This window comes from Malaclemys terrapin, chromosome 1, assembly GCF_027887155.1.
Source record: "Malaclemys terrapin pileata isolate rMalTer1 chromosome 1, rMalTer1.hap1, whole genome shotgun sequence".
Lineage (NCBI taxonomy): Eukaryota > Metazoa > Chordata > Testudines > Emydidae > Malaclemys > Malaclemys terrapin.
Genome location: NC_071505.1, coordinates 54544599 through 54566174, shown reverse-complemented (window position 1 = coordinate 54566174; position 21576 = coordinate 54544599). Strand labels below are relative to the sequence as shown.

General features: G+C 43.7%; 1 protein-coding gene across 3 annotated transcripts in view; it reads left to right on the top strand.

Moving 5' to 3' along the window:
• GXYLT1 (glucoside xylosyltransferase 1) overlaps positions 1-13295 on the top strand; it is a 69349-nt gene extending 56054 nt beyond the window's left edge. For 2 of the 3 annotated variants that reach the window (XM_054024483.1, XM_054024477.1), the window contains 3 exons: positions 10212-10335; positions 10684-10856; positions 12513-13295. In XM_054024483.1, the coding sequence (XP_053880458.1) occupies positions 10212-10335; positions 10684-10856; positions 12513-12674 (459 nt within the window). In that variant the 3' untranslated portion in view covers positions 12675-13295. Of the gene's footprint in view, positions 1-10211; positions 10336-10683; positions 10857-11671; positions 11870-12512 lie in introns of those variants that run through there. The other variant, XM_054024493.1, reaches the window with a different exon arrangement.
• Positions 13296-21576: the final 8281 nt, after the last annotated feature.

Here is a 21576-nt window from a genome sequence, read left to right as displayed (position 1 = left end):
AGGAGAATTTGAGTATACCTGTACCTAGACGACTGGCTTCTCACAGGTTGGTCCGAGGAGGAAGTCCGTTCCCATGTGGCGGTGGCACTGGACGTATTCCCAGGCTAGGCCTTCTAGTCAACATGCCCAAGTCCTCCTTGATACCTTCGCAAAGGCTGGAGTTAATTGGGGCAGTCCTGGATTCGGTACAGGCACGAGCGAGCCTCCCATAATCCAGATTTCTGGACATCGCGCGTGCCATAGACTCAATGCTGAGTTTCCCCACAACCACGGCCAGATGCTGCCTGCAGCTCCTAGGACACATGGCGACGTGCACCCATGTAGTCAAACACACTCGACTGCGGCTCAGGACTTTGCAATTGTGGCTAGCCCAGTCGTATTGCCCAGGCAGAGACCCCTTAGACCTTGTAGTGACAATCCCTGTCCAGGTATTGGACTTCCTGCGCGGGTGGCTCAACCAGCAGGTAGTTTGCGAAGGGATCCCCTTCACCACACCGCAACATGCTGATGCTGGTAACAGACGCATCAGACCTCTGCTGGGGAGTGCACTTGGGGGACCTACGAACGCAAGGGATGTGGTCCAAGGACGAAATCTTGCTCCACATCAAAGTAAAGGAGCTCAGGGCGGTTCGCCTAGCCTGCCAAACCTTTTACGCTGCTTTAGAAGGTCACAGTGTGACAGTTCTGACACACAACACTACCGCCATGTTCTACATAAACAAGTAGGGCGGAACCCGATCCTCTCCCCTCTGCCAAGAGGACCTTCTCCTATGGGACTTTTGTATAGCCCGCTCAGTATACCTCGTAGCGTCATACCTCTCGGGGGAGCAGAACGAGCTGGCGGACCGCCTCAGCAGGTCGTACCACATGCATGAATGGTGGATGAGACTGGATGTCTTGTAATCGATCTTCCAGAAGTGGGGATTTCCCCAAATGGACCTCTTTGCCACCAGGGACAACAGTCAATGCCCGTAGTTTTGCTCTTTCCAAAACCACAGTCTGGGCTCGGTCGCAGATGCCTTCATGATCCCTTGGAGTAGGAGCCTGAAGTATGCCTTTCCACCACTCCTGCTCATCCACAGAGTTCTCCTCCAAGTTCACAGAGACAAGGCGGTACTGATTCTCATCGCCCCAGCTTGGCCCCGCCAACATTGGTTTACGACTTTGCTGGAGCTGTCAGTGGCCGACCTGATTGCCCTGCCCCTGCACCAAGATCTCATCACGCAGGACCGCGGGCCCCTGCTCCACCTGAACCTGCAGTCTCTGCTTCTCATGGCATGGAAACTGTGGTTGAACGCTATGGAGACCCAGTGCTCTCTTCAGGTGCGACAAATTCTCCTCGGTAGTAGGAAACCTTCCACGAGGGTGACATACCTCGCTAAGTGGAAGAGGTTCTCCTGCTGGTGTGAACCAAAGCATATACAGCCACTTCAGGCCTCCGTTCCAGTTATCCTGGAATATCTGCTGCACCTTAAACATCAAGGTCTCGCCCCCTTCTCAATTAGAGTGCATCTGGCTGCCATTTCAGCATTCCACCCCGGGGAACTGGGGTATTCTGTGTTTTCCAACCACATGGTAGCCCGGTTCCTCAAGGGACTGGAGAGGGTGTTTTCCTTCTCATGCCCACTGGTCCCTTCCTGAAACCTTAACCTGGTCCTGACCAAGCTCACGGGACCCCTTTTCAAGCCCCTAGCCTCTTGCTCTTTCACTCATCTCTCTCGGAAGGTGGTGTTTTTGGTGGCCATTATGTCCACAAGGAGGGTGTCCGAGTTGGGGGCCCTCACCTCACAGCCCCCTTATACAGTTTTTTATAAGGACAGGCCACACCCTAAATTCCTCCCTGAAGTAGTCTCGCAATTTCATATGGGACAGGACATTAGTTTGCCAGTGTTCTTTCCCAAACCACACGTGGACCCGAGTCACTGTAGCCTACATACTCTGGATGTCCGTAGGGCCCTGGCGTTCTATCTGGAGCGAACTAGACCTTTCTGCAAGTCAACACAGTTGTTCGTCGCCATTGCGGAGAGAATGAAAGGACTCCCCATCTCGGGGCAGCAGATATCGTCATGGATCGTAGATTGCATCTGCGCGTGCTATGAGCTTGCTAAGGTGCCGGCCCCGGTGATCATGGCTCACTGGACTAGGGCTCAAGCGTCCTAAGCAGCTTTCCTGGTGCAGGTTCCACTCCAGGAGATCTGTAAAGCAGCCACCTGGTCGTCGGTGCACACATTCACAGCCCGCTACGCAGTCCATCAACAGGCCAGAGAGGACGCGGCAGTCGGCAGGGCTGTGCTTCAATCAATTGTTCCATGACTCCTACCCTCCTCCTATGGTAAGCTTGTGAGTCACCTAATGTGTAATGGATGTGAACAATCACTCGAAGAAGAAAAAACGGTTACCTACCTTTTCGTAACTGTTCTTCGAGATGTGTTGTTCACATCCATTACACTTCCCACCCTCCTTCCCCTCTGTCGGAGTCTCCGGCAAGAAGGCATCGAAGGGGGGTCGGGTCGGCAGGGGTATATATGCACCAGCATGAGGCGCCACTTGTGCGGGGCTCCCCTGCCAGCCCGACGGGAGCCGCTAAGGGGAAAAGTTTCCAACGTCCGTGCACACAGCGCACGCACACCTTATGTGTAATGGACGTGAACAATACATCTCGAAGAACAGTTACGAAAAGGTAGGTAACTGGTTTTTTTGCCCTCTCCCACCAATGTAAGTGCCTCTTTACGCCGATTTAGTAGCACCACCTTCCTCGGTCACAGCCAATGTAATTAGGTCAGTGCAGTGTCAGTGTATACACTGCGTTGCTTATGTTGACTGTTAATGGCTTTCAGGAACTCCCACAATGCCCCATGCTGACAAGACAATTGATACAAGTGCTCCTGGTGAGGATGCGCACCACCGACTAAAGGAGCCAAGTGTGCAAAAACAAGCAATTTAATAACTCTGGTGGCTGTATGCTGATGTAAATTTGGTTGACATACTTTTGTAGTGTAGACATGGCCTCCAAGAACTACAGTTACCAGTAAATAACCTTTCTTTCCTTTTCTCTTCATCCTCACCACCCTTCTTCATGTGTTGGTTGGGCAATACTACTTAAATCCTATCTGTTAAGATTAGAGAGACTGTTGGTGAAAAAAGAAGGCTTTCTGTTCTTTTTGCAGTGAACTGGAATGGTCCCAGACTTGTTAGTCTATCCTTTCATATAGACCCTAAATTCCTTAATAGCCTGTATATGGTATAATTCCAGTAATCCCAATTCCCTTTACAAGAAAAATCGAAATCCACAGTTTCCCCCAGGTAACCCTGTGTTAGTTAATCATCTGCTAATAACTTCTCAACTAGCCTCTTAGTGCTATCAACAGCTTTGTACTTTTAATGCTTAATATTTTGTACTTTAATACAGAGTAACAAAAATTAATGTTTACTGAAACACCAAAATTGTATTAAAACCACTGTGGACCTAATTGTAATACAATGTTGGTGTGTTAATACATTTGCTAAAAGTACAAGTATTAAGTAAACATCAGCATTACTCCCTTGGTTCCCCATATTTCTGTCAGTGAAACTGCTGCTTAAATTAACACTTCCATTTATCTGAATGCCCATTGCCCAGAAGTTTTGGATATTAGGCCACTTGAGTAAACAGGATTGTACTATAAATGCTGAAGATTACCGTTGCAATACAAACAAATAACAATATAAATCTATTAAACAGGTTTTTAAAGCTTTTTGTACTGCATTGTTTGACTGTGCAAATGTGTGATGTAACTGTGAAACATGTATGTTAATTTATTTTGACTTTCTATCACACACACTCACTTCCAGTATTAGCAGAATTCAACTATATTAAATAGTATCTAACCTTTCAAATTAGAAGTGATCTTAAAGAAGATACAGTAACTCCTCACGTAAAGTCGTCCCTGTTAATGTTGTTTCATTGTTACGTTGCTGATCAATTAGAGAACATGCTTGTTTAAAGCTGCACAGTGCTCACTTATAACGTTGTTTGGCAGCCGCCGGCTTTGTCCGCTGCTTGCAGAAAGAGCAGCCCATTGGAGCTAGCTGGTGGGGGCTTGGACCCAGGGTGGACCGGTAGCCCCCCATCAGCTCCCCGCTCCCCTAAGTTCCCTGTGTGGCAGCCGCCCAGCTGTCCCTCCCCCACTGCCATGTGCTGCTTCTGCCCTCTGCCTTGGAGCTGCTCCTGGGAGCCGCCTTCTTGCTGCGTGGGGGGGGGGGGGGGAGGGAGGGGTGCTAATGTCAAGGTGTCCCTCTCCCCTCTGCTCCTGCCCCCAGCTTACCCCATCTCCATGGGGGGGGGGGGAGCAGGAAGGACGACATGGGAGGGAGCTTTCTGGCAACAGCGGCTGTCTCAACTTGCTGATCTACTTTAAAAGGCAATGTACTTAGAGTGGGGTCAGCGTACATAAAGGGGCAATGCGCATCTCTCTCTCTCTCTCATACAGGGTGTGTGTCTGTGTCTCTGTCTCTGTCTGCCATGTTGTCTCCCCTCCCTCCATTTGTGCTGCCTTGTAGAGTGTGAGGCTACATTAACAACAATGTGTTAACCCTTGAGGGCTCAGCCGAGTGCTAGTTCATCATTTAGCCAGTAAGGCATTCCCTGGGAAATATCCCACCCTCTTCCACTCTCTGACTTCAGCACCTCAACCAAGCTTCACAATCATCATTGCTGTGTACGGTATTAAATTGTATATATAGTCTTTTGTCTGGTGAAAATAATTTCCCTGGAACCTAACCCCTTCTATTTACATTAATTCTTATGGGGAAATTGGATTCGCTTAAAGTCGCATTTTTCAGGGGCATAACTACAACGTTAAGCAAGGAGTTACTGTACTGAGTTTGCAGAAAGGTGTCTAGTGACTGCCATTAATTCTGTTTTTAGACCGTGATCAGAAAATGTGGGGTAAACCTAGAATATTAAAGAAACTTGTGGGGCGATACTAAATTGGGGGTGCAGCAAACACCACTGAAGATGGAAAATAAAACAAAATTACCTAAAGAGATTAGAAACACGGACAGAAAATAGTTACTTGGTTTGGAAAATTGCAAGCAGATATAATTGAGGAAATAAAACCTGAATGTGACAGTAAATGGAACATTAGATGAATTTGCAATGCAGTATTGCATATAGTTTAATTTTTTTTGGATACACAGAGTTATCCTGGCAAAAAAAATGGAGATAAATCTGAGGCTGTACTTGGAAGATTCTGTTCATTTGTATAAAGCTCTGTACTAAAAAAATTAAATAAATTGGAAGGATTTAGAGAAAACTAACGAATGATTAGAGAATTGGATCATGTAATATGCTATTAACCTATTCCCCCAATCAGTTTTTTCCATCCAAGGTTTTTTCTTGTTTCCCACACCTTTGCCCTTCAACTCCATTTCTTGTCAAAGGAAGGAGAGAATGGATGGCAGGTTTCTCCACTTTGCTCCTAATAATTTTCTCCCCCAAGCATTTTTAGCATTTAGACACCATCAGTAATTCTAATAACCAGGGCTGTCAAGCGATTTAAAAAAATTAATCGCGATTAATCGCGCTTTTAAACAATAATAGAATACCATTTATTTAAATATTTGTGGATGTCTACATTTTCAAATATATTGATTTCAAGTACAACACAGAATACAAAGTGTACAGTGTTCACTTTATATTTATTTTTTATTACAAATATTTGCACTGTAAAAACAAAAGAAATAGTATTTTTCAATTCACCTAATACAAGTGCAATCTCTTTTTCATGAAAGTTGAACTTACAAATGTAGAATTATGTACAAAAAAAACCCTGCATTCAAAAATAAAACAATGTAAAACTTTAGAGCCTACAAGTCCAATCAGTCCTCCTACTTGTTCACACAATTCCTCAGGCAAACAAGTTTGTTTACATTTGCAGAAGATAATGCTGCCTGCTTCTTGTTTACAATGTCACCTAAAAGTGAGAACAGGCGTTTGTATGGCACTGTTGTAGCCAGCATCGCACGATATTTACATGCCAGATGCGCTTAAGATTCATATGTCCCTTGATGCTTCAACCACCATTCCAGGGGACATTCATCCATGCTGATGATGGGTTCTGCTCAATAACGATCCAAAGCAGTGCAGCCTGGCGCATGTTCATTTTCATCATCTGAGTCAGATGCCACCAGCAGAAGGTTGATTTTCTTTTTTGGTGGTTTGGGTTCTGTAGGTTACGCATCTGAGTGTTGCTCTTTTAAGACGTCTGAAAGCATGCTCCATGCTTCATCCCTCTTAGATTTTGGAAGGCACTTCAGATTCTTAAATCTTGAGTTGAGTGCTATAGCTATCTTTAGAAATTTCACATTGGTATCTTCTTTGCATTTTGTCAAATTTACAGTGAAAGTGTTCTTCAAATGAACAACATGTTCTGGGTCATCATCCGAGACTGCTATAACATTAAATATATGGTGGGGACAGCAGGCTTCCTACCTGGCTCGCGCTTCTCCCCCCTCTCCCTCCGCAGCAGAGTTTGGGTTTGGGAGGGGGTAGGGGATTGGGGCACGGGACAGGATGAGGCATGCTCTGGGTGGCGCTTACCTGGGGGGCTCACCGGAAGCTGGGACATCCCCTTGCTCAGTTGCTAAGTGGAGGCGTGGCCAGGCAGCTCTGCGTGCTGCCTCTACCTGCAGGCACCGCCCCCGCAGCTCCCGTTGGCCGTCTCCCAGCCAATAGGAGCTGTGGGGGCGGTGTCCTGGGCAGCTGCAATGCGCAGAGCTGCCTGGCCACACCTCCACCTAGCAGCTGAGTGAGGGGGATGTCACTGCTTCCAGGGAGCCCCCCAGGTAAGCACCTCCCAGAACCCACCTCACCCCGTCCCGTGCCCCCACCCCCTGCCTCCTCTCACACCCAGTCTCTTCTGTTGGGGGGAGGGAGGGCGTGGAGGCCCAAGACTGCCCCAGCAGCGGCCAGTACCGCGGCGCAGGGGCTGCCTGAGCTGCCCCTGAGCCAGGTGCACCGGCCACTGCAAAAGTCACAGAGGTCATGGAAAGTCACACAATCCGTGACCTCCGTGACAAACTCGCAGACTTAACTATCATCCATAGATATTTTTTCAATATAGTCCTGTCTGTGTTTCTCCCTTCTATTGAGCATGTTTCAAATTACTTATCTGTGTGGAATCTTATTTTTTTCCTGCCCATATGTGTCTAGGTAACTTTCCATATCTCTGTCCTTGTGGATGTTGGCAAGACCTCTAAATTAGTATAATTTGTGTAAACATGCTGTTTGCCTACCTTCATGGACAAATAATGAGAATGTTAGGTCCCTAAAAATCCCACTCCCCACCCCTTTTCTCTGTCCAAATTGGTATATTATTGTTTTTTGTTTAGGATTCCATCTATTTTTTTTTTTTTTTATGGTGCTCATATCCAAAGTAGCTTGCTCTTCTTACAGTTAGTCCTCCCCTTTATTTTATTAAATTTCTTTTCCTTTATTAATCCTCCCAGTTTCTCTTGACCTCTTACTATTTACTTATTCCTTATCTACCTTTTTAACACTTAGCCTAAAACAACTGAACAATACACTAAAAATATACTATTGGGAATTGCATTGGCAGGAAGGTGAATTGGTGAGTCAACAAGTCTCTTTTCATTCTTACCATATTATGTTTTTTCCTACCACTTCTGTATGTGTTCTTTTTTGGGTTTTTTTGAGACCTGTTCTTGTAATTTGCACACAGTTCAATCTGCTGTCTGTTCAGAAGTAGCCTGTTTCACCTGTTTTGGTCACAACTACTTGAGAAAAGGACTTGTTGCTATACAAGCACCATCTTCTCACACACCAGCCTTTCCCACCATACCTTTAGGTATCCTCTCTGCAACTGTTTTTGGACTTAAGAATGCAGTAGTCTTTGAGGTTCTGTTCTTTAGTTTGCTTCACAGTTTTTTAAACGTAGTCCCCAGAACCTCATTTGCTGAACTGGGATCCCTATTTAGCAGTATGATGAAAGATACAAGATCTTGAAGTTTTGCAGGAATGGTCAATATCATATTTAGAGAACAGGAACCCACTAGTATAGGCAAAAAGGCTGTAGATCAATATCTCCCAAGTTGGAGGTTGGGCCAAAGTGTGCCTGAGGAAAGTCACCACCTCTGTTCTTTCTATGGTTCAGGACTGTGGGAGCATCTTAGAAGTACAGGTCTGCAGATGCAGTTGGCAAGCAGCCTGTAATCCAAGCTTCTCTTCTCTGTTCCCATGTCCTTCAGCTCATCTGGGGGGTGGCATCAACAAGTGCCCTTACCGTCAGTGTCATATAATCTGATGAGAAGGACCACAGGATGGAGTAATAGAGCTGCTTGGAATGAGTGGGGAAGGAAAAACCAGGAAAATAAATAAAAGCATACCAGAAACAATGGGAAGAAGAAAAAGGGGGGAAAAAATACACAGGGAAAAATGTACAGACCCAAAAGGGAGAATCAGGGTAAATGAACAGGAAAAAAAGGAAAGGCTGTGGTAACTGTATGAGTGGAAGAGAAGGCAACACATTCATTCACTAATGCATCCCCAATGGGTGGCTGAAACGGAAAAATTTGGAAACTACTGCAGTAGCTAATTATTGAGTATGTTTGACACTACCCATCATTTGTTCGTGTATTCATATGCATAGTATCAGATTTGGTATTCATATTCTTGTTCTGAAGTTTGTTTAACTGACAGGAATTCAACTATCTCTCTTTCTCCATCTAGATTCAGTTCTAGGTGTGTAATCAAAGATTACTTTAACCTTGAAATCAACATACCAGTAGAAAGGCTATTGTAGCTCGATCATATAATGATCATCACCCTTGCTGATTTATTTCCCCATCTCTCTCCAGCCCCTCTCTGTTCACTTGCTCGCAGTCTAGAGTCTACCTCATCTAGAGTCTATCTGAGCAGCATTATTCAACTAAACACCTCTGAACTAGGAGAATTCTCCTCTGGCTTACACTGGAAATTTGAGGTTCACGAGTGATTTTTTTTTTATTATTAAATTACACCTTCAGAGAAGGTGAACTACAGTAAAGTAATTTTCCAATTTGTAGGCACAAATGACACTATGGAACACCAAATAAGATGTCTAAATTTTGTCATTTGTAAGTATCACAGTTAGTTACAAAATTGTGACCCAGTTTGAGTTCTGAAAATTGGGATTTACACTAGTGTTGTAAAATCTGACATGTGGGGCCATCACCCCTGGTTACATATTGATTTATGTTGTAATTAGCCTTCCATTATTTTTATTTGTTCTGTAATTAGCATTTAGTAATTTTGAGAAGGATATTTGTTCTTCAGATATAACAAGTTGTCAAAACCGTCTCTGGTTTAAATCCAAAATTCATCTCAACTTTAACTGTAGAACCACTACTGCTTCTTGCACTCTCCAACATCGTCAGCATAATTCTTTGAAGTATTCATTTGAATCTACAGGTGAAGAGTTTGTGTAGTTACTTTTCTAGATCAAGTTATGGTGCCATAATTAAGAGTTCGTTATAAGTTAATATTTAATAAGATTGATTCAGTGAAAAACCTTGATTTTTTTACATTAGTGCAATTGTTTTATAAATAATCTTTCACGGCAGTTTTTATGTGGGAAATTTAGCCAATTTAAAGTTAATCAAGACTTTTATTTTGAAATCAATGTAAAAAAAATATTTTTTCATCCTGTAACTCAGCCTCAGTTCAATATTCTCTCTTATTAATGTTAAAAAAACTGCTTGAGGTATGGGTTTTGAGGAGAGACTGGGAAATCTGAAGTTCAATTTAAAATATCTTGCACAGCCTTTTGCAGAATTTTCTATTAGAATAGATTTTGTATTTGATTCCATTAATCCATAGCAAAGGGTACTTTTTGTTTCTTGGTATTGTTTGTATACCAAGGCGCTTTCTATGGGAAATAATTCATGATCACAAATGAAAAATTACTACTTTATTTTCTATGGTAATTAAGAGGAGGAGATGAACAAAGTTGCAAAAGACTAACCTAATATTTTCAAGAGAAACAAGGCATAATTTAAGACATATTGGACTTGGATGTAATTTAATTTTCATGAAATATGAAAAACATGTTTAAAAGAAAAATCCTATGCAATTTCAGAGATTCCGGTTTTGAAAAGCAGATTACTGGGATTCTTTGATTTCTCTTGTGACATAGTTCTAATGTTTTCTCTGTTTGTTTATTTATTTTTAATAGAATGATATGACAACTGCTCGGCTACAGTGGGGAGAAATTCTTATGCCATTGCTTAAAAAATATAAACTAAACATAACATGGGGTGATCAAGATCTGTTGAATATTATGTTTTTTCATAATCCAGGTATGTCCTTTTCTATGTTTAACTTTGATATTGTTTCACACTACAACTGTAAAATATTAATCTTGTATTTAGTTTCTAAATGCAGAAAATTTTCAGAATTTTCAATGGATATGTTCCAGATAGCATTTTGTTTATTCCTTTTAAAAGTGTTCTTCATCTCAAAATCAACATAATTTAGTCCAAAATAGATTTAAGTTGTATTGATGCCACCTAATTATTTTAAATGTAATTGTATACAAATATTTTAACACAATCTCTGAAAGATGTTATCTTACCAAGAAAAACTATTGATTTGTTCTCGAAGAGTTTTGTTATGAACAACTGTGTACTGTATATTTTTCTGAACAGAGAGCCTTTTTGTCTTTCCCTGTCAATGGAATTATCGTCCTGATCACTGCATTTATGGAAGCAATTGTAAGGAAGCTGAAGAAAAAGGAATATTTATTCTTCATGGAAACAGAGGTGTTTACCATGATGATAAACAACCAACTTTTAGGGCTATTTATGAAGCAATAAAAAAAGTAAGTAACTGTAATAAACTACAATCATCCATAACTTGTGTAGAATTATTTATAAAATGTATCATCGGTTAAAGTTTAACATGTTTGGGACATGGGCACTTTTTCTTGTATTATAATAATACCCCACCTTTATCAATTCTAGATAATTAACACAGTAACACTTTTTAAATGATTTGCAGTTCAGCTGGACTTCAAGTTTGGTTTTATGATAAAATAGAAACAGAATTGTTCATTGTTCTTTGAAACTAACATTTTAGGTTATTCAAGGATTATGATCAGTTTGGAATCTAAGATGTATTCTGTAACTACAGTATATTTATTAAAAGACCTTATGCTGAGTCTTATAACAGTTAAACACAAATATGTAAAGAACCATATAATATTTATTTGTATTAGGATACAAAACAACAGAGATTGGGGTTCCATTGTGCTAAGCATTATACAAACAGAGTAGGAGACATTCCCGGCCCCAAAGACTTTACAATGTTCTTATACCATACAATTGTTAAAATTTTATTGTAGGCATACTTTGCCCACTGGAAGACAAATATTTTTGTATCATATTGTGATCTGTTTTGTATGCTAGGCACATTAATATGTAGTTATCACTTTAAATGCATGCAAGTTTCTCTTCTAAGCACAATGGATTCTTTTTTATTCTGCAAATACGGCTTCCAGTAAAGTATTTATCACTACATCAGTATATTCACTGAAGAGCTGTAAAAAGTAGCGTTGATACACATTTTAATGTAACACACTATCTTGTATATGGCCTTCGAAAATCAGTAGTATATTTTAATGGCACTTTATTGCAGGTTGTCATATGGATATAAAAATGAAGAAAAGTACTTTCGGGGGTCTGAAAACACACTGCACAGAAAGAGAAAATTTGTTCTCATAAAAATAAGATTCTTTGTTTCCTTTGAGCATTGTCAAAAAGAAAAAAAGTATCTCCTTTTTATTTATGACACCATTTGGTTTATGAATATTCCACAAAAAGTATATAAAACAATGCTGATCTGATGGTTTTAAGATTAGCAAAATTATTTTACTATGAAATGTTGGTTTTGCAAATGATTTGTTTCATATCTCTTATGAAAAAATATTATAACACTAAATTAATGATTGTATTTTTACTTCATGTTAAACACAATATATGCTTGACATTCATTCAATTTAATGAAATTGTTCTGTCTTTATTGGTACTATAGATTATCCGTCGTGCTGTTGATTCACTGTAACTCAATAAGAATTGTAATTTTTTAAAGAAGTGGATTTAGACTGGGATAATTGTACATTTTTTAAGCCAAAGCTGAGATGCAGTAGGCATGTGATCGTGTGAACAACCCATGAATTATGTTAGATCTTTAAAGCTTATTTTGAATTTGTTTATATGGCTTAGTATCTTGATTTTGTATTTTGTCTAAGCAATATTTGGGTGATGGCTTTTTCATATTGTATTAAAAACAAGCTGAGCAAAGTTTTTACTAGCCTTAGAGCATCAAGTAACCATATTTATGGAGTTACTTTTGTGTTTCACAATAATGATGGAAGGCATTTTCATAACACTCTTGCTTCTTTGGAAAAAAAAAAAAAAAAGGAATATTGTTCTTACACATGATCTTAATGTCACTTCTCATTTTTTTTCCCCTCTAGTATTCCTTTGGTGATGACCTGGTTAATTTCCTGTTACAGCCCCTAGAACTGGAACTGCAGAAGACAATGCATACGTACTGTGGAAGAATATACAAAGTGTTCATAAAGCAGCTAACAAAAAGCATAAGAGATATTTATGATAGAAGATCAAAGGGAAGTTGATTCTTACTACAAACTCACAAAACTATTGAATTCAAACAAAGACGGAATATATAAAATGTATGAAGGATGTTCATGCAAGAAATATAATATTGCTTGAATCACCTATTCCTAGCGTGCCTAGGTAAATGTTTACCCGTGTAGATAAAATGAAGAAACTGTTCATATTATGAAGAATACACTTTCCAGCAAAGAAGATAGATTTGATTTTTTAATCACTGCTAATTTTCATTCCAGTTCTAGTGAATATGGGAGTTACTGGCTGTTCTAGTCGGGTTTTTTTATTCTGCATAATTCAGTTGCCTGTTATACTCAAATGGGTAAAACAGAAATGAAGATAGATCTATTGGTAGAATGTACCTCATACATTATCTATGATTCTGCTAAACTGTGAATGTAGCAATAATTGAGTCAGCACTAACCTCACTTTAAAAGTGTGAGAACAAAGTTGTTTACAAGGGCAGAAGTTATTCTGTTTTCAAAGAAATGTGATGTAACCATTGACAATCTGTATGTGCCTTTAGATGTGTTCATCTCCTACATGTTAAAATATTGTTTTGACAATCATGTTTCATATTTTAGATGTAAACTGCACATTATAAACAAGATTTTCAAAGCAATTAATCACTAGTGTAAGAGGAACTAGTTTCCCGTCTGTAGTTACTGATATCTTGTTGTGATACAACCTCATAACAGATGCTGTGTTCAGCCATCTTGACAAAATACTACAGCTGAATTTTTTACAAAGATACAATATGAGATTTTTTTAGAAATAGTTTTTATCACTTTAATGATACTTTTTTGCAACTTCACTGAGCTTTCTGGAAGCAAAAGTATATAATGGAATGTTTCCTCTATTATATTTAATTACTAAGAATGATTACATGATATGGTAGAGAGCTGTGAGTGGGGCTCTTAATTGTTCCCAAAATGCATATAGGACATGTTTCCTATGAGAACTATTAATCATGAGGAAATATTACGTATATTACCACTTCACCTCATAACCCCCCCCCCCCCCCCCCATAGATTTTCATATGTGCTTAATAACAAAGCTTAAAAATCTTGGACAGATCCTCAGATGAATGATTCCATTGACACCAATAGAGCTATGCTGATTTACAAGAGTATTAGGCCCCTGTGTTTTTGTTTATAGGAAACCTGTTCCATTGTTTTCAGGATATAAATTATTTCCTTTTGAAAAACGAAACAAAATAAGAAAAAATCTATTGGTTCTAATAGTAATAAAATATTATTCGAGTGATCACGTCCATTCCAATTAGGTGTGCGCACACCGCGTGCACAGACGTTGGAGACTTTTTCCCTTAGCAGCTCCCATCAGGACGGCAGGGGAGCCCCCTAGAGTGGTGCCCTTATGGCAGTGTATATATTACCCTGATTGCCCCACCCCACTTCAGTTCTGTCTTACCGTCCATGGAGGCGTTGGAACATTTGCTCGCTCGCTTGCAAGTGATCCCTTAGCCTTTCAATCTTCTAGTTAGAGTTGTTCTTAGATAGTTATCAGTTAGTTAAATACCATTGTATTCAGGTGTCTGGAAGCTAGTTCCAGCACCAGCCTTGGTCTGTGGGGAATGCCGCAAGCCCAGAGTTTCAAAGCTTGTGTCACGGCCACAAGTCTATGCCTAACAGCGAACCCCGTGACTCCTGTCTCCGGTGTCTGGGAGTGTCTCATCAGGCAGAGTGCTGCAAAATCTGCAAGGTCTTCAAGCCGTGCACTAAGAAAGAAAGACTTTCGCCTTAAGCAGTTGCTCATGGAGGCCACTTTACAACCACCGGCCCCTGACCGACCGGCTCCGGCTCCGGCCCCAGCTTCCTCGTTGCGAAGTGCCCGGGCATCCATGTGCGACCCAGCACTGCCCAAGCACCGTAAATCGCTGGCACCGAGATGGGACGACCAACCTTGATAGCGGTTGAACTCTCCAGCCCCAACAAAGCGTCACAAGAAAGGAGAAAGAGGGTGCTCTCCCCAAAGAGCTACTAAGCTGCTCAAAGAAGCTCCTGGCACGCAAAGACAGATTGTTGGGACTGAGCCAAGAACTGGCACCATCGACTCTGGTACCACAGACCCCGTTGAGTCCAGTACCCAGTGGATTCAGTGCCGACGAATGTCTGAAGGAGGTCCTCGAACACCCCTCCACACTTGACTCTTTCGAGGCAGTGAAAGACCTCATTGAGTTGTCGGCGCCAAACTCCCTTCCATGCAGGAAGAAGCCTCTGGCACCAACCAAGAGGGTGCTGTCCAGAGGGAAGCCGGCAATGGTGCACCTCTCAAGGTCACCGTCTCAGCACCGCTCTTGGCACTGCTCCCATTCAAGCTCGGCATCCTGCTATTCCCTGGCACCCGCGACCCAGTGTGAGATTACAGCACTGGAGGTGAACCCGCCCGCGGCGACTGCACGCCAGTCCACAACGCCATCGGTCGCCCAGCACCGGAGTACGGCACCGATAACCTCACCGGCACCGAGTAAGAGGCACCAGTCCCAATCCCGAGACTCCCGGTACCATTTGCGGTCCCAGTCAGCCAGGCATTGCTCCCCGGCCGCTCAACATTCGGTACTGCCCTGGTCCTCTCTGTCAGCATCCTCCTGCTCCGAGGCCAACTCCGGTCACTCTAGCTATAGCAGACATCGAACCGTAGCCAGCAGAGAATCCCAATCAGCATAGCAGCCACAATGACTTCCTCTGGGTCAGTGGCCTTTCTGGACCCCATGGGCCTACCACCAGCAATAGGGCATCACCTCCAGGGCCTCTAGGTCTGCGCAATCTGTGCGACGCCATTCCAGGTTACCACACAGGCATGCATCAAGGACAAGGGAGGCCACTCTCTCTAGGCGGCCCCCGTCCTCCAAGAGCAACCGGCGCTTCCAGGCCCAATGCCCAAGGCGGTGCCAAGCACTGCTACACTTCGAGAGGTGTCAGCCACGCCGGGCTCTGAAGTGTCCCAGGCATATGGGGGGACACAGGAGGGTCTAGATGAGGGCAACCAGCAGCACCTCACTTCCTCCTCTTCCCCAGACGAGGCGGTGGCGGGCACATCAGTCTCAGGACTGCCACCGATCGACCACGGGGCTCACCAGGAACTACTCCGCAGGACCCGCCCTCAGTATGGGGCTCCAGGCGGAAGAAAGGGTCGAGCAGGAGGATCCGATGGTGGACATCCTGACACCCGAAGGTCCCTCCGGAGTCACGCTCCCTCTCATAAAGACCATACAGACGAATTGCAACGCTATATGGCAGACCCCGGCCTCCATTTCGCCGACGGCTGGTGGATAGAAAGGAAATACTTTGCCCCTTCCGAGGGCTATGAGTTCCTGTTTTGCCATCCAACTCCCTGTTCCCTAGTCGTTTCAGCAGTCAATGAGAAGGAACGACAGTGCCAACAGTCTTGGCCCCAAAGGCCAAGGAGGCCAAGCATTTGGACCTCTTAGGTAGGATGGTCTACTCTTCCAGGGGCCTCCAGCTGCGCATAGCCAGCCAGCAGGCGGTCCTTAATAGACATAACTTCAACTCTTGGATGGCCATGTCCAAGTTTAAGGATCGCCTGCCCCAGGACTCACATTCTGAATTTGCGGCGTTAATCAGGGAAGGGAAAGACAGTGGGTAAGACTTTGCTACAAGCCTCCCTCGATTCAGCTGACTCTGCGGCCAGAACCATTGCCTCGGGGGTAGTCATGCGATGCTCAGCATGGCTCCAGGCATCGGGTCTCCCTCCAGAGGTCCAGAATACCCTCCAAAACCTTCCTTTCGAGGGCTCGGGCCTTGTCTTGAAGCAAACAGACTCCAGGCTGCACAGCCTTAAGGATTCTAGGACCACCCTGAAATCGCTAGGGATATATATGCCAGCAACCCAGAGAAAGCCTTTCTGGCCTCAGCCTCTGCTGCAGAGGCTGTATCAACACCGCCCTAGGTAGGAGCCGTATCGCAGGCGGGGCAGAAATAACAGGCGTAGACAGCAGAATAATGCGCCTAACCAAGGCCGGATTAAACCCTGGCCCAGAAACAAGCTAGGGGTTGAAGGCGTTCCCAAGGACAGTGTACCAACCCAGTTCCCGGATCCATCCCCATGGTTTTAAAACCAGCTATCCCACTTCTACCGTGCAAGGTCCCATATAACATCAGACCGCTGGGTCCTGCGTGTGGTACAGTTACTCCCTCCGGTTCTCCTCCTTCCGTCCCTCCCACCCACCTTCCCCGTCCCTCTTCAAGGACCCCTCTCACAAGCAACTCCTTATGCAGGAGGTTCGTTCGCTCCTCAAGATAGGTGCAGTGGAGGAGGTTCCACAGGAGCTAAGGGGAAAGGGATTTTACTCCTGTTACTTTCTAATCCCCAAGTCAAAGGGCGGTCTTAGACCCATTTTAGACCTTTGCGGACTCAACAAATTTATGGTCAAAGACCAGTTCCACATGGTCCCCTAAGCACATTCCATCGTTGGATCCAGGGGATTGGGACGCTGCCCTCGACATGAAAGATGCATACTTTCATATTGCCATTCATCCAGCGCACTGACGCTTCCTCTGATTTGTCGTAAACCAGTATCACTACCAGTTCACGGTTCTCCCATTTTCAGCCTGACCACAGCTCCCTGAGTGTTCACAAAATGCATAGCAGTGGTGGCAGAAAAGGCACGTTCGAGTGTACCCGTACCTCAGCGACTGGCTACTGACAGGTTGTTCCAAGGACGAGGTCCAGTCCCACATGACAGTGGTCTTGGACATGTTTCATAGACTGGGGCTCCTCCTCAATGTACCCAAATCATCACTCATACCTACCCAAAGGATAGAGTTTATAGAGGAAGTCCTGGACTCGATATGGGCAAAAGCGAGCCTTCCAGAGCCCAGGTTCCAAGCCATAGAGCAGATTGTCAAATCAGTGCTTCAGTATCCCACCATCACAGTCAGGTGTTGCTGCAGCAGCTAATAGGGCATATGGCAGCATGCACGTACGTGGTCAAGCATGCCCAATTGAGACTCAGATGCATGCAAGCGTGGCTCGCACTGTCTTACTGTCTGTACCGAGACCCCTTGTGGTGACAATTCCGGGACAGGTTCTAGAACCCCTGCATTGGTGGCTGGTCTGTGCAGGGGTCCCCTTCTCCAAGCCCCAACCTTCTCTGACGTTAGTAACAGATGTGTCAGATCTGGGCTGGGGCGCATACTTTAGGGGATCTGAGGACACAAGGCTTGTGGTCGAGGGACAAGATACCTCATGTCAACCTGAAGGAGCTCAGGGCAGTTTGTCTGGCCTGCCAAACCTTTCACACCACGTTGCAGGGTTACAGCATAACCATCCTGACAGACAACACCCGCTCCTCACCTCTCTGCCGCAAGGCTCTTCTTCTCTGGGACTTCTGTATAGCCCAATCCATTCAGCTCAAAGCATCCTACCTTCCAGGGGTATGGAATGAGCTGGCAGATCGCCTCAGTAGGTCATACCACATGCACGAGTGGTCAATCAGATCGGACATCATACAGTCAGTCTTCCAAAAGTGGGGTTATCCCCAAGTAGACCTCTTCGCCACCAAGAGCAACAGACAGTGCCCTCAGCTCTGCTCATTCCAAAACCACAGTCCAGGCTCGATTGCTGATGCATTCCTAATACCATGGGGCAAGGGTCTGAAGTATGCCTTCCCTCCTAACCGGCTCGTCCACTGGCGGCTCCTCAAAATTCGCAGGGACAGGGCGACGGTAATCATGATCACCCTGTCTTGGCCCCGGCAACATTGGTACACAACCCTCCTAGAGCTGTCCGTAGATGCCCCAGTAGCCCTGCCCCACCACACTGATCTGATCACGCAGGACCATGGGTGCCTCCTTCACCCGAACCTGCAATCTCTACATCTCATGGCTTGGAAACTCCATGGCTAAATCCCATGGAGAGCCAGTGCTCTCAGTCGGTGAGACAAATTCTCCTCGGCAGTAGGAAACCTTCCTCTAAGGCTACCTACCTGCTGAAATGGAAAAGGTTTTCCTGTTGGTGTGAACCCAAGTGCCTTCAACCGCTCCAGGCTCCTATCCCAGTTATTTTAGACTACCTCCTACACCTTAAGCAACAGGGTCTATCCCTTTCCTCCATAAGAAAGGGGGCCATTTCAGCTTTCCATCCAGGGGAGTCTGGGCGCTTGGTGTTTTCAAATCCCATCCTGAGGCAATGCCTCAAAGGGCTGGAGAGGGTGTTCCCGTATTTTTCACCCACCAGTCCCAACCTGGAACCTGAACTTGGTCCTCTCCAAACTCATGAGCCCACCGTTTGAGCCCCTGACCACTTGTTCGCTCCTCTACCTTTCTTGGAAGGCGGCGTTCCTGGTGGCCTTTACATCGGCAAGGAGGGTGTCCGAGCTGAGAGCCCTCACCTCTGAACCACCTTATACGGTGTTTCATAAGGACAAGGTGCAGCTTAGACCACACCCCAAATTTCTCCCCAAGGTGATCTCACAATTCCACATGGGTCAGGACATTTGCTTACGAGTGTTCTTTCCAAAACCCCACACAAGCTCGAGACACCACAGCCTACACATGCTGGATGTCCGGAGAGCCTTGGAGTTCTACACAGAGCGCACAAAACTTTTTTGCAAGTCGACCCAGTTCTTCATCGCCATAGCCGACAGAATGAAGGGCCTTCCTGTCTCTGTGCAACGCATATTGTCCTGGATCACAGACTGCATTCACAAGTTCTATGAGCTTGCCAAGGTCCCAGCCCCAGCCATTATGGCCCATTCAACCAGAGTGCATGCATCTTCGACAGCCTTTCTGGCTCAGTTCCCTATCCAGGAGATCTGTAAAGCAGCCACCTGGTCTTCAGTGCACACGTTTACAGCCCACTATGCTGTTAACCAACAGGCCAGAGATGATGCGGCGGTCGGCAGAGCTGTTCTTCAATCAATCGTTCCATGACTCCTATCCTCCTCCAATAGTAAGCTTGGAAGTCACCTAATTGGAATGGACGTGAACAATCACTCGAAGAAGAAAAGATGGTTACTTACCTCTCGTAACTGTTGTTCTTCAAGATGTGTTGTTCACGTCCATTACAATACCCACCCCCCTTCCTCTCTGTCGGAGTAAACGGCAATAAGGAATTGACGGGGGTCGGGCCGGCAGGGTAATATATACACCTCCATAAGGGCGCCACTCTAGGGAGCTCCCCTGCCGTACTGACGGGAGCTGCTAAGGGAAAAAGTTTCCAATGTCCGTGCATACGACACGCGCACACCTAATTGTAATGGATGTGAACAACATATCTCGAAGAACAACAGTTACGAGAGGTAAGTAACTGTCTTTTATATCTTAATGGCATGAATGCTGTTTTAGGTAATACTTGAGCTGAATTTAGATAATAGTTCTAATTGGAATGAACTAGTTATACGGTGGCTTTTTCTGAGAGTTCCTTTGTAATCTGAGCTTGAAAGATCCCGCCACTGTCTAGTCATCCCCCACCTTCCATGAGGCCCCGTATAATGGCCATCTTTCTGTCTGAGGATGACTGGCTGTTATGTCTGTCAGATCCAGCTGGATCTAAGGAGTCGCTGAGCAATACAAAAGCACACCCTCTATTGTGAGCAGTGCTTCTGTTGTACTCCCAACCCCTGCTGGCCCAGGGAGCAAGAGACTGGATGGGAAGTAGAAGCCAGAATCTCTTGCATGTTGTGCAGTGCACAACCACTAGTCTTATTAGACAAATCTGAAGCTGTTTTTAATAGGTATAAAACATTGGAAACTGTTTATGGGTTTTGATTATCATTATAGCACATAAATTCAGATGCCAGAAACTAATCTGCCCTGACTTCACTCAGTGCATTTTTTGTGCATACACATGTTGCATATCAAATAAAAAGTATTAGTGAGCCAGATAAATCATGTTAATTCTACTTAACCATCTATTGGAAGTCACCAAATGGTCACCACACCGTATATTTTTATTTGTAGAATAATGTGGAAATCAAATAATTCTCTTAATGTTTGTGTATTTACTTATATTTTGCACACTAAAACACCATAGAAGATTTACTTTACTATTGAAACTAGTTCATACTTATGGTTTCCATATTTATGAAGTGAAAGATGTTTATCTCCTTAAAAACTCTTTCTAGATTTAAAATCTATATGACCATGAATGCAATTGCAAAGTTGAGTGACTTGCAGCATGCAAAGCATTATTTTTTTACATAAACTGTTTTGCATCAGTTTTTGTCTTCAATTTTTTACTTCTATTAATAGTACTGTGTGATTATGTTTACAAACACTTTCCTTTGTAACACCCTGCTTTTGCACATTTATAACTTGTTGAAATATTCACTCTTGAGACTGATGTTTCATGATTGATCTTTATACAGATGTTGGGTGTTTGGGTTTTGTTTTTTTTGAAGTTTTGGTGAATCCTTTGAGCCATTTTTTAAACAAAATGATGGAGTGCAAAAAGCAGCAGTAACTTTTTCATTTAAAAAAATCCACTTGTACTCTTTTTGAACAGAACTGAAACAAAAATGTCTGAATTTGAAGTTAAAGCTTGTCATAGAATAGACAGTCTACAGTGAGTTGTGCTTTAATTAAACAGATTTTGCTTTAATATTTTTGAAAATTGCATTCTGTGCAATAGATTTTAACATGTATAAACTTAAGACAACCTCAGTGAACATCTGGGCTTCTTGGAAAGTGTAAACTTTTCAAAAGTGGTTAAAAGTGAGCATGTGCTGCTGGTGAACCTTCCCAGTGTCTGATTAGCCTTCCAGCATAATTGTCTGTCTCCTAAATTGTTTGGGATTTTTTCAGTTTCAAGTTCTCTAGGGTCTATGAATCATAATTTTTTCTACGTGCAAAAAACAAACCTAACTTACAAAACAGACATCCTGGAGACAATAAGGAGAATGAAAGGTTGGTCATGTGATGTGAG